Genomic DNA, 11,500 nt, shown 5'->3' with positions numbered 1-11,500 from the left:
AAGTTCCTCCAAACACACAGGCTGTATTTCCAGGTGTGCTGGACTTCCTACCTCTGCACTGCCTAAACCATGTTAGATCTTGCTGCAGCTTATTAGTTACTACTCTTTGCACCATACCTCATTTGGTCTGGATGTGCTGGTTGTGGTGCCTAAGACTTGCGCAGTTCTTGCAGTGAGGTGGAGCAGGAGAAGAGAAAGAACTCAGCCAGGATCATGAGTGCAGAAGGGCCCTCTCTTCAGTGTTTTCTCTTGACTTGCTGCGTTCTCCTGTGCTTTTATCCTTAGATGTATCTCTGCAGAACAGTCTTCCACTGGCGCAGCCACAAGCTCAGCTTTCCCATAACAACGGTGTTTTGGACTACCTGGAGTCTGAAATCCAAAACCTGAACATGTCCCAGCTGCGGCCGCCCTCCCACCAGCGGCAGGCTGTGCAGCCCAGCTTGCTGTCCTCGCTGGGCTCCGACATCGTGCCACCCCCTCTCGCCGACCACGTCTCCTCCAGCCACGGGAGCAGCCACTCCTCACGGCCACAAAGAGCTGCTCGCACCCCCAGGCCCTGGGACTCTGCAGCAGAGGACAGAAGGGAAAACCGGAGGTGGCCCTTGCCTTCCAGTGGGGATTCTCATTCCAGCTACAGTCAGGAGCCCTGGGATAGGCAGCGAGACGATCATCCTCAGAGGCAGAGGACAGGTGGCTACAATGGCAGGCCCCAGCAGTCCCGACGGGATGTATCTCCCCCGCGCCAGGCTGAGAGGGGCAGGAGCAGCAGCAGCAGTTTCTATCCGGAGGAGGCCAAGGAGCGCTCCAGCCACCATCGTGGTGGGCGGCAGGAGCCCGGGGGGAGGCGAGAATACGAGCACCATGCTGGGAGGAGCAATTACTCCGGCCAGCGGCGGCACAGCTACTCCCCCCCTTCTCGCAGGGGCTCGTGGAGCTCCTCAGAAGAGCGAGTCCATGTCCCGGTGTCAAACCGCAGGCAGAGGAATCGCAGGTCCCGGGAGTGGCCAGAAGATAAACCCCCCAGTTATCGCTCCTTAGAAATCATCCCAGCCCAGGACAAGAAGCACAAAGGCAGTGCAGGGACCCGCTCGGTGAGTCAGCTGCCTTTGTGCTTTGCCATCTTAAGGGAAGAGGGGGGGTTTAGGGAGAGAGAGGGAATGCCTGCTACTTTCTGTAGCCTGTTGTCTTCCAAACAGAGGCCAAGGAGCAAGGGGTGCTCTGCACAGCTGGTTATGAAGAGGCTGCTGAGTACCCTCCTTTTGACATTCATTGCCTGGATGCAGTATGTTCAGGGGCAAAGTAAAAAGGCAAAGCCCTGGAAGTGTTCAATGCCAGGCTGGATGGGGCCCTAAGCAACTTGGTCTAGTGGAAGGTGTCCTGCCCAGGGTAGGGATGTTGGAACGAGGTGATCTTTAAAGTCCCTTCCAACCCAAACCATACGATGATTCTGTGATTCTGAAATAAATTAAGTTCCCTGTGGATACAAAAATGCTGTTAGCAAGAAATTTTCCTGCTTCTTTCTAAGCCCATGAGATACTTTTCTCTCTCACAAAGATATTAGCAGAGTTCTATAAACTATGAACACCTGCGACCTTGCAGTGCTTTGTTTATGGTACAGTAGAAAAATATTTTGACAATGGATGTTTTAGGATTTTAGCCAATCACCCCCAAGGGGTGGCTGATCCTTTGTCCAATTAGACTATGAAGAAAAAAGTCTATAAAAGAGTTTGTAAAATAATTAAATAAATCAGTCTTGCTGCGCAATTCCTGCCTGCTGGATCTCTCTCCTCTCCTCCCTACAGCTGCGGGATACCATAATAGTCCCCTGCAGGGTGACATGTTATATTCCTATCCCCATCCAGAGGCTTTTGGGGTTCTGTGTATATATTGGTGTTAAAATAGCTGTTCTGGTACTGACTGGGGAGAAAGCACTTCCAGACTAGGCAGCAGCATCCATGCCTCTGTAACCCTCTCTGGTGTTGGTTTACTTCTAATTTCTTTTAAAATGTGCATGATATTTTTAAGATGGCTCATATGGGAAAACATCCAGGTAAGATGGCTAAAGCTATATGAAATAGGCTTTAAGATAATGGGTGGCATGGATGAGAAATGCGTCATTCTCCAGGCCAGGTGGAAGAGGATGACTCGCTTGTTGGGACTCCTGAGAACTGAACATACTTTATATGGACAGTGAACAGCTACTGTTCATAACTCTTGTCAGTTTGCACTGGGATTAGACTTCAGGTAGCAACCTAAGTGTGAAAAGCTTCATATCCAATTGCTAATCTCCAAATTAGACAGTGTATTCCCCCTGAAAAAATGAGGATTCTTTTAAATAAAGAAAATGTTAAGTGTCCCTTATCACACATATTCAGAATTTTACCAGGTGGGAGTATTCTGAGGGGCTCTGTGGTGCATATTACCATTTTCCCTTCTGTGTTGTGGAAGAAAGTGCAATTCTAGTTCCAGCTGGGGTGTGTATATGTATGAATGGTTTTTGTTATGGTGCTCAGAGCAGGTAGGAAGACATAGGATTTTCATTCATCATTCCTTGTTCCTGAATCTTTTATTTTCTCTTGCAGGACAGAGGAAGTTCCCACAGTGGAAGAAGCATAGTCATTTAATGTCAGTACTGGAAGAACTAAGATTCCCGCTGGACTTCTCCTAGTTTTTCTACTATTCAGGTTGGGGTGGCTGCTTTTGATTGAACAGACAAACAGCAATAAAACAGATGAAGCAACTTCCCCTTAGACTTACAACTCGGAAGAATATGTGTCTAGAGCCATGAAAGCCATACATAACCTATTTTTATTGCTGTGATTTGGAAATTTAGGTTGGGCTAAGTTCTAATGGGCCGAGGTTCATTGAAAACTACTGGAAACAGCAGATTTTTTCAGTAAATAGTCTATTCCCAGTCTTTAAAGAGAGCTACCAGTTCTCTTTATCAAGTGCTGTGGCACTGCAAGGAGCCCAGTCTGTAGAATGCTGGTCCTTTGCAGACCAGTTACCAGAGAAAGGTTCCAATGTTCACAGAGTTGTAAAGTCACAAGACAGTAGAATAATTTAGATTGGAAGAGGACTCTGGAGGTCATCTGATCCAGTCCCCTGGGAACCTTGTGGGGGGAGGCACAACATCTTTCTAAGGCCCTTTGTTGTGCTTCAGAATGTGTAATGTTTGTTGCTTCTGCCTGGCTGCTCAGCATAGCTGGGACAGTTGCTTCCTTTTGTCCCCACTAAGCCTCTCTCCCAAACAGGAGGGTCATGGTGCTGGAAGAATGTTGACTGCCTTAATAAGGTCTCACTAGCATGTCTGCAAATTGCCAGCTTATCTGCTCTTTGCTGACTGAAACAACCTGCTCTACTTTGAGCTTAGACCTTAGTGCCTTAAAAGGTACTTGTTCAAGCCTTTTATGCAGACTTGAATTTATTTGTAAACTTAAAAGGCTAAATTTGCCAAGGTTTGTCCTTCCCTACAGGGACTGAGCAAAGTATGACTACTGTTCTTTACATGGGACCAGAATTTCCTTCAACTCTAGGAAGCATGGTTTTGGTGAATATATCTTGCCTAAGCCATGTACTCTTTTCCATACATTTTATATTCTCCCTTTCCTCTCTGTGCCATGTATCATATACATGGGGTGGGATAAAGGGCTCTGAAGAAGTTTTACAGTCATCATTTTTACTGCTGTCCTTGATCTTTACCCTGACACTTACACCAACCCTGCAAGTGTGGTGCATCTGATCAGAGCTGGATTATAGGGTTTCCTCAGTTCTCACCCTGCAACTAAAACACAGAATTTCTCTATGCCATTTCTCCTTGATGTGATTAATCCACTGTTTTAATTTAAAATGTGCTGGAGAAAGAGAAGCTCTCTGGATGCTGGCTGCTTCCACAGAAACTGTCTTGCCAGAGGCACTTCTTGGATTTAAGAGACTCCACGGTTGGCAAGGAGCTTCTGGAGAATCTTGGGAATTATTTTGTAACCCAGAGGCACTGGAGGTTGGCCAGTACCAATGACTGTCTTGCCTAGCTTATTTCCCAGCCAGTGCCTTATGGGACACTTGCTACTGTTTGTTCTTTAATGTCCTCATTACTGATGTGCTTATGGTTTTCCCTGGAAGACTTGGAGAGACTTGCACTCTTTTTTTTTCTTTTCTTTGGACAATGACGGGAAGCATCGCCCTTCGAACAAATGGTCTGAGTTGGATATGCAATGCAGTTGCTGGTCAACCCAGGGCTACTACAGAGTACTCATCTTCCTACTGTTTCTTGGCTGAATGAGCTTATTTGTAATACCTGCCTATGGAGATAAAGCAGGAGGACCAACGAGCTTCTCTGGTTGACTTTGTTTCAGAACTGGAGGCCTAGTTTTTGAAGACAGAGGGTCTCTTTGCCCACAGTTGATGGCTATCACAAAAATTAAAAAAAATAAAAGCTAAAAGACTAACTCCAAATTTGAACTCAAGAAAGAAGGGCTGTAATTAGCAGAGTACTTGTCTGCATTAGGCCCAGACTGAACAAGGTGTATTGACCCATGAGTCATATTTGAAATACAGGGAATTGTGTTCACAGAACTTGCAAAGCTAGTATCACTCTTGAATCTGTTTATCAGCCCCTCTGTGGATCATTTTTTTCTTATTTTATGACACGCTGAGGATTTTATGAACCACCTTTTTGTATGATGGACTAGCATTTTTATTAGTTAAGTGTGTATGATGACTGCAATGACAGAAAATTATTTGGGGCTGCTTCTTCCAAAACTAGCAACCAGTTTTGACATTAGCTTTACCCTCTGCTGACTTTTAGCAGATACCAGGGCCTGGCAGATTCTACCCATGGAAGCTGAATTGCTAACTTGGAATTTGACTCTCTCCTTGTGCTTCCAATAGGTTCATACATCATGCGAGACAACTTTTTCCTGTCCTAGCCCAAATGTCCAGGTTTCAGGAAAGGGCTGCCCCTTTCTCCATCAAAAGTAGAGGTTATTTGAGACATGTGGTGAGATCCCAAGACAGTTGCATGGAAGGAGTTCACTTTCCTTCACATTCAAGTGGGTACAAGCCAACACGTATCCAGCAAGTTTTCCCAAGAGCAAGAAGCCACTTGCACTGCAGGAAAACCAAGATTACTCTCTCTGTAACAGGAGCAGCTGTTGGAGCTGCTGGAGTATGAGCACACTAACTGCAGAGGTGGTGCTTTTTTATCTACATCCTAGGAAGGAGCCCTCCATCTTTATTTGTTCCTCTAGTCCCCATAATTGAGCTAGGGTGACTAATTGTAGATTTGTGAATGCAATTCATAAATTGTGAAGTCTGAAGAGTTTTATCTGTATCATACTTGATTTCTTCTTCAGTCACTTTGTTCATGTTTATAGAAACATAAACCAAAACTCTTCAGGGAAAATTGATTGTATCTCCGTGTTAACTCTGCAACTTCTTAAATTGTGACAGAAGTAGATTGGGTGATCCATCAGGGAAGCAGAAATGATACCGGGCTTACTAGTCTGCAGACCACTGCGGTTCATAAAGCACCAGCTGGTGGGCTGTGAAATAACGACAAAGGAAATCTATCTTTGCGTGCTTTACAACTGCAAGCAGACAGAAAAGTGGGAAGGAAATAGGCTCTGCTTTAGATGCTTATTTCTGATTTTAATTGGCTATAAATGAAGCCCAGTGTAGCAGCATTGCACAATACAACGTGGACACTTTTCCAATAAGATCACAGGGTCTTTGACTTTTTAAGAGAGAGAAAGAACTGAACAGCTCCAATACAGCACACTGAAAGAAATAACAGTAGGAAGTATCCTAGCCTCATTCTTTCTACATTGCAATTTATTCATGCTTAATTTTTTAGCCATTCCAAAGAGCTGATGTTCCTATGTCCCATTCACGATGGTAAAAGTTGAATATTTCACATCTGGGAGTTACTGCTATTCTAGACTTTTGTTCTTCTGTTCATGCTGGAAGAACAAGAAATATACCTTACCCCCACAGAATGAATCTTCTGTCTCAGATAAAGTGCCTTCATAGCCACTGGTGTTACCCTAATTTAGAATAGTGAAATGAGTAAGTGACCATGCCATGTAGGGCCAGATAAGGTCACCCATGCTACAGTCAGCTGCTGTCTACCTCAGACTGGAGATGCATAAGAGAGATAAAAAATCGTGTAATTTTTCTTTGATTAAGAAAGTACTTGCAATATCTGGCTTTCTTGCTTATTTGCAGAGCGCCCTGCCATTCTGGAATGCCATTCCAGGAATGGGAGGCAAGGGCTGCTTCTGTGCAATCATTGATCTGGTCTTGGCAAGTGCCTGTTTGGCACTAGAAAGTGCTGAAACCCCCAGTTGCTATCTCTGGGATTATATTCATGATAGCACTGCCTAAAGTTAGGCTGACTTCAGGGCTGGGGAAGTTGCCTTGTGTGACAACAGCCACAATGCAAAGCTCTTCAGCAGTATGAATTACCACACAGGGCAGCTAAGTCCCTTCTGTTACTACCTCCTGCAGCACATCAGTTTAAAACACCCACTTAGAGCCTCCCATTTGTTGACCTGACAGAAGGAAGAAATGACACTTGAGGTTATCTTAAATTAACCCCTACAAGTAATGACTGCTCGTTCCTGTTTCTGCTAAGTTTAATGCCTATGATGTGCCTTGTGCTGGTCTTCTGAATGTTACTCCAGCTTTAAAAGAAGATAATAAATGTGTAGATTCTCTTCAATGACTGTCAAGTGTATAATTGAAATATAAGAGAACTTTCAACCAGTTGCTCTTGTGTGTTCTTCCTAGACCGTAAATTGCTTTTTAGTGTTTGCACCAGAAGTGGAACTGAAAAGTCTCTGTCCTTATTTCTTGAATTAACATTTTTACACGTCAGTAGGAATCTTCTGTTGTTATGTTTTGGACAAAAATGCAAAATGGTTTGCTTCTATGTGGGATTTTTTTTGGGGGGGGAAGTCTTTTTTTCTTTGTTCTTCTGAGAAAAAGGATCATTTGAATAAATACATAGCGAGTGGAAAAATGTCTGGAAACTATTGGCAGTCCTCTTCAATGATGAGACTCACTGTAGTTTGGCTGCCACGTCTGTAAAATGAGAACACTTACTGTTTGGTTCTGAAGTACTTGGAGCACCATGAGAGGAACAGTCTTCTAAAAATCTTGTTTGGTTGATAAATGAAGGTACTGGTTGAGCTTTTCACACTTCCCACATGTGACAGTCCCCTACTAAGTGGTTGACATAAGAATGGAAATGTGTTGGGTCTCACACAATAGGCTTAATTTCTGTCCTCCCATTCCCCCAGCTGATGCCCTTTGTAGCTCAGCGTTGTGGCCCGTCTCTTGCCCCCGGCTGCGGCTGCGTGTGCCAAACACAGGAGATTGGACCTACTGGGGACCCAAGGGGCACTTGGAACACGAGCTATGGGAAAACATTCCCTACAGCAGCAATGCAGCCACTTTCTGACTGCAACTTGGGAGCCTTGGGAGATGTTACCATAGAATGGTAAAAATGGTTTGCTTTGGAAAGGACCTTACAAGATCATCTCATCTACCCTGCCCCTTCCACTAGACCAGGTTGCTCAAAGCCCCATCCAACCTGGCCACTTGTGAAGTGTCCACAGCTTCTCTGAACAACCTGTTCAACCAGTGTCTCACTGCCCTCACAGTAAAGAGTTCTTCCTTGCATCCAATCTAAATCTTTCAATTTAAACCTGTTTCCCTTTCTCCTGTCAATACAAGCCTTGGTAGAGTCTTTGTGTTTCTTATAAGAACCCTTTAAAGTACCGAAGAGCTGCAATAAGATCTCCCTGGAGCCTTCTCTCCAGGCTGAACAGCCCCAGTTCTTTCAGCCTTTCCCCACAGGAGAGGTGTTCCAGCCCCATGATCATTTTTCATGCCCCTCTGGACCCGCTCCAACTGCTCTATGTGTTTCTTGGGCTGGGGATCCCTTAGCTGGATGTTCCTCCTGGTAAGTTTTGACAGCTGTCTCAGGTGTATTCTCATCTATTCAGCCTGTGCAAAAAGACTTGGTCACAGGGAAAGAAGTGTGAGAGGGGTGCACAGCTCTGTGCACCATCTGGTTAATGCATTTGCTGTAAGTGGAGGGGGAAATGCCAGCGGGTGTAGCAGCAGCAGGTAAGTGCCAACTGCCAGAGCAGTGGGTTAGGGCACAGGAGGAGTAGGAGCAGGAGCAAAATTCAGCCCAGCTCTAGCTACTGTTAATGTGGAATTTGGTCAGCTTATGAAAGGGGCCTCTGTGACATGGTTGCCTGCAAAAGTAGGGGACTCAGTGACCCAGAAGCTGCCTTCCACATCTCTTGGGCTCGGGTCAGACTGACCCTCCATTACCAAATCTCAGTAACAGGTCCAGAGTCCTCCACAGCTTCTTGCTTGTCCCTCTGAGCTGGATGTGCTTGCAAAAGAGCAAATGGGGAAACAAAGCAGGACCTTTGACCCCTTGCTACCACTATATTAGCTCTGCATAAATGCTGGGGTCTCAGATGTGCACCTACCTCAGCTTTGGCCTGAGAAAGAGAGAAAGCAGGACAGGTAAGAGCTGAACTCTCTGTTCTGGGTGGCATGGACTTCGTGACTGGTCTGTCTAGACCATAGACAAGTGAGTGGAGGTCATCTTCTGTTTTGCCCCATCTCCTACTGCAAACCAAAGTGTGAGCCCTTCTCACGCTCCATGGCCAGGAATGGTGCTGAAATGGAGGAGGGTGGGAGTACCTGGGTGACCTGGTCTGAAGCTGGGTCATGGATGCTCCATAAGACACTCATAGGAGGGTAAAGCCCATGGTAGGAATTGCAGACTTTGTGTTGGGAGATACATAACCTTTTCCCAGGTGCCTTCTCCACAGGGACTACAGGTTCTAAAGGGGGTAAGAGCATCTGTTCATGCTCCTGGGAAGCAAATTTATGCCTTTTGTGAACATGGAGAGAAACTGGCTCTGGGATTAAAAATCAAGGAAGGGTGATAAAGGAGCAACTGTGCAAACATCTAGTGAACTGGGTGATAGCTTTTGGAGGTAATCTGTGCACAGAAGGAAATAAAAATGGATGGAGATCTCCTTACTGTGGGATAAGAAGAAACATTGACTTGTAACCACCTGCTACGGGATTTAGCAAAGCATTCACATATAATAGACTTTCAGCCTATTTTGCCATTGCAATTCCTATGTTCAATGTTTTCTTCATGTTGCTCTGAGTGATGCATCCCTCTAATTGGGGGCATAAACAATTTTAATTTCTAAACACCTTTTTAAGTGCAGCATGTTTGAAAAGCTTGTTTAGGTGTAAGGTCGTATTTTCAGTGTACCAAGTAGCACACTTTCAATTCTCCAATTCTGAGTTTTTTAAAAGACAAAAATAAAGGAAGTCAGATGAAGCTAAATTTTGCACTCACTCACTTTTGGGAACTTGTTCTGCTTGGGCTACTGTCTGCTGCATTAATTCCAAAGTGAAAAAAGGCAAGGGAACCTAGTTAGCTAGTTGGGACTTTGCTCAACTAAAGCAAGACAAAGTACTCTGATCACTGGGTCACTAAGATGATCATTGTATGTGATGTACTCACTAGCACAGTGTTCTTTACAGCAGTTTACCAAAACAAACAAAAAAATCCCACCTTATAAATTTTTCAATTGTACTTATGCATGGAGGAAACCTACTCTGACTTCTGGCAGTTTTACTGGTTTGCTCATGTGCTGAAACAAGGGATTTTAGCTCTTATATAAAAGAACCAGCTTTAACTGTCCATATTGCTTTGAGATCCTGAAGTTATTATTGTGGATATTTGTGATTATACAAATAAAAGGACACCTTCATTTTTATACTGCCTTTTCCTCACATCTTCAGAGGAAATGCACCATGATCTTTCTGTTCTTGTCTTCATTTATTGGTTAGGTTTGTTGCAAAAATCTGGTGTTTACCCAACAAACAACCCCAAACATTGTATGCTGATTCCCACAGGTCTCTCTGTGTAGAGAGCAGAACTGGTACTGCAAACCATGCTGCAATCCAGGGCATTGGTGATAGCTCTGATCCTGCTCCTTAGCACCACTCTCCCTGGTAAGTCTGGAAAGCTTTGCTGTTTGCCTGAGACAAAGCTCAGCTTCTACAGGTTCTCATGTACTGTGAAGTAGGACTGAAGCCAAATAATTTAGTTGAAAATCATGACTACACAGTGCTTGGCAGCATGGAACAAATCAGTGGAGACCTGGCATGAAAACTGCCCATACTTGGTGCAAATACTCTGCCATGAATGGTCTATGACTTAGATACCCATGACTGGGTGAAGAGGTGCTGCTGGATGCTGCTAGAGCAAATTCTGCTTCTGGGAAGATGGCAGAGACACAAGTGACATGAGAAGCCTCATGGGGGTTTGCCTTTTTTTCTCAGAAGTGCAGTCAAAGTCCATCTTTGAGAAAGACCGTCGTGACTTGCTGGCCATCCCTGAGGCTATTGCATCTTACTTCTATGAAGCTGTGAACAAGGTGTCCCCTAAAATCAGTCAGTTCTTGCTGGATACTGTCCAGAGTCCATCAGTTGTTGCGGCCAGGTATGGAAAGCTGCTCTGTAGTAACACTCCATAGCCATGTGTGAAAGGGAGAGGGAGGTGTGGGAGAAAGAATAGATTAATCAAGTATCTATATGGGGAGATCCAAGGGGAAATTAATCAGCAACCAAAGCCTGATGTACCAAGGAAACAAGGTGCTGGAAAGTGGGGTGAGATGGTACGGTCTCCTGCGAAAGCACAAGCTCTTCCCAGAGAGGCACAGTGTACATGACAATGTTCTCAGGGATAGCTGGTACTGCTCTTTATCCATGGGTAGTGAGGGAGGAGGCCGCTGGCTGGTGGGGGATCAGCTGTCTGGAAGGGTGATGCAGTGCTGTGAGGGGCTGAGTACTCAGTGTGCCAGGATCACTTGATGCAAACCATAGAACTGGCTCTAACTGTGCATATATCTTGCTCAAGGAAGGGGAATGAGTTTCCTCACAAAAGGAAAAGCACGATCACCCTAGAGACAGTTTGATGTAACTCGTGGCACACACATACTGCCTATTCCTGTCTTCTGAGGAAAGCCCCTCTAGGACTGCCGAGGAGCTCTGCACTCCCAGCGACAGGCAGTGTGATAACTACAGCAGATGGGGTTTACCCTCGCATACTTGTGTATCTTACCACATACTCTGTTGTCTCCTGCAGACAGAGATTCGCCAAAGAAGCAGCTAGAGTCAGTATAATGTTCGAACAGCTGATTGAAAAAATAAAGAACCTGTGGTACACAAGAGTCCTAGGCTATTAGCCAACTGAAGACAAGTCAGTGTTTCCTGATGTGTGTAACACCCTGCAGTGTCCTCCTTCCCCCTGCCCCTCCTACGGACCAAGATCAGTCAATAAGACAGAATCGATGCTCCTCTTAATGCCACTAGAGGGAACCCACCTTCAGAGACCAAAAGATGGAAGGCGTCTGCGGAAGGCATCTGCTGAAGCCTCCCTGGAAAA

The 11,500-nt window shown here is 45.1% G+C and overlaps 2 protein-coding genes across 2 annotated transcripts in view; both read left to right on the top strand.

Moving 5' to 3' along the window:
- Nucleotides 1-6,765, top strand: part of ILDR1 (immunoglobulin like domain containing receptor 1) — a gene marked incomplete at its 5' end in the record, with an annotated part of 15,324 nt that extends 8,559 nt beyond the window's left edge. Inside the window, 2 exons of the mRNA XM_017731932.1 lie at nucleotides 286-1,091; nucleotides 2,583-6,765. Coding sequence (XP_017587421.1) covers nucleotides 286-1,091; nucleotides 2,583-2,624 — 848 coding nt within the window. The remainder of the gene's footprint in view (nucleotides 1-285; nucleotides 1,092-2,582) is intronic.
- A 3,224-nt stretch (nucleotides 6,766-9,989) lies between these two features.
- Nucleotides 9,990-11,300, top strand: LOC103613906 (apovitellenin-1). Its single transcript, XM_008631766.2, has 3 exons — nucleotides 9,990-10,065; nucleotides 10,396-10,555; nucleotides 11,201-11,300. Exons 1-3 carry the CDS (start codon nucleotides 10,005-10,007, stop codon nucleotides 11,298-11,300), a joined length of 321 nt encoding a protein of 106 aa, XP_008629988.1. The 5' UTR covers nucleotides 9,990-10,004.
- Nucleotides 11,301-11,500: the final 200 nt, after the last annotated feature.

This window comes from Corvus brachyrhynchos, unplaced genomic scaffold (genome assembly GCF_000691975.1).
Source record: "Corvus brachyrhynchos isolate BGI_N302 unplaced genomic scaffold, ASM69197v1 scaffold3, whole genome shotgun sequence".
In the NCBI taxonomy this organism is placed as follows: domain Eukaryota; kingdom Metazoa; phylum Chordata; class Aves; order Passeriformes; family Corvidae; genus Corvus; species Corvus brachyrhynchos.
This window is presented reverse-complemented; position numbering and strand designations above follow the sequence as displayed.

Bases quoted from the DNA above. Each gene is read 5' to 3' on its own strand.
- LOC103613906 (XM_008631766.2), top strand. From the start codon at position 10,005: ATGCTGCAATCCAGGGCATTGGTGATAGCTCTGATCCTGCTCCTTAGC. The intron at 10,066-10,395 runs GTAAGTCTGGAA...TTTTTTTCTCAG, and splicing joins CCTTAGCACCACTCTCCCTG to AAGTGCAGTCAAAGTCCATC. The intron at 10,556-11,200 runs GTATGGAAAGCT...TGTCTCCTGCAG, and splicing joins CCATCAGTTGTTGCGGCCAG to ACAGAGATTCGCCAAAGAAG.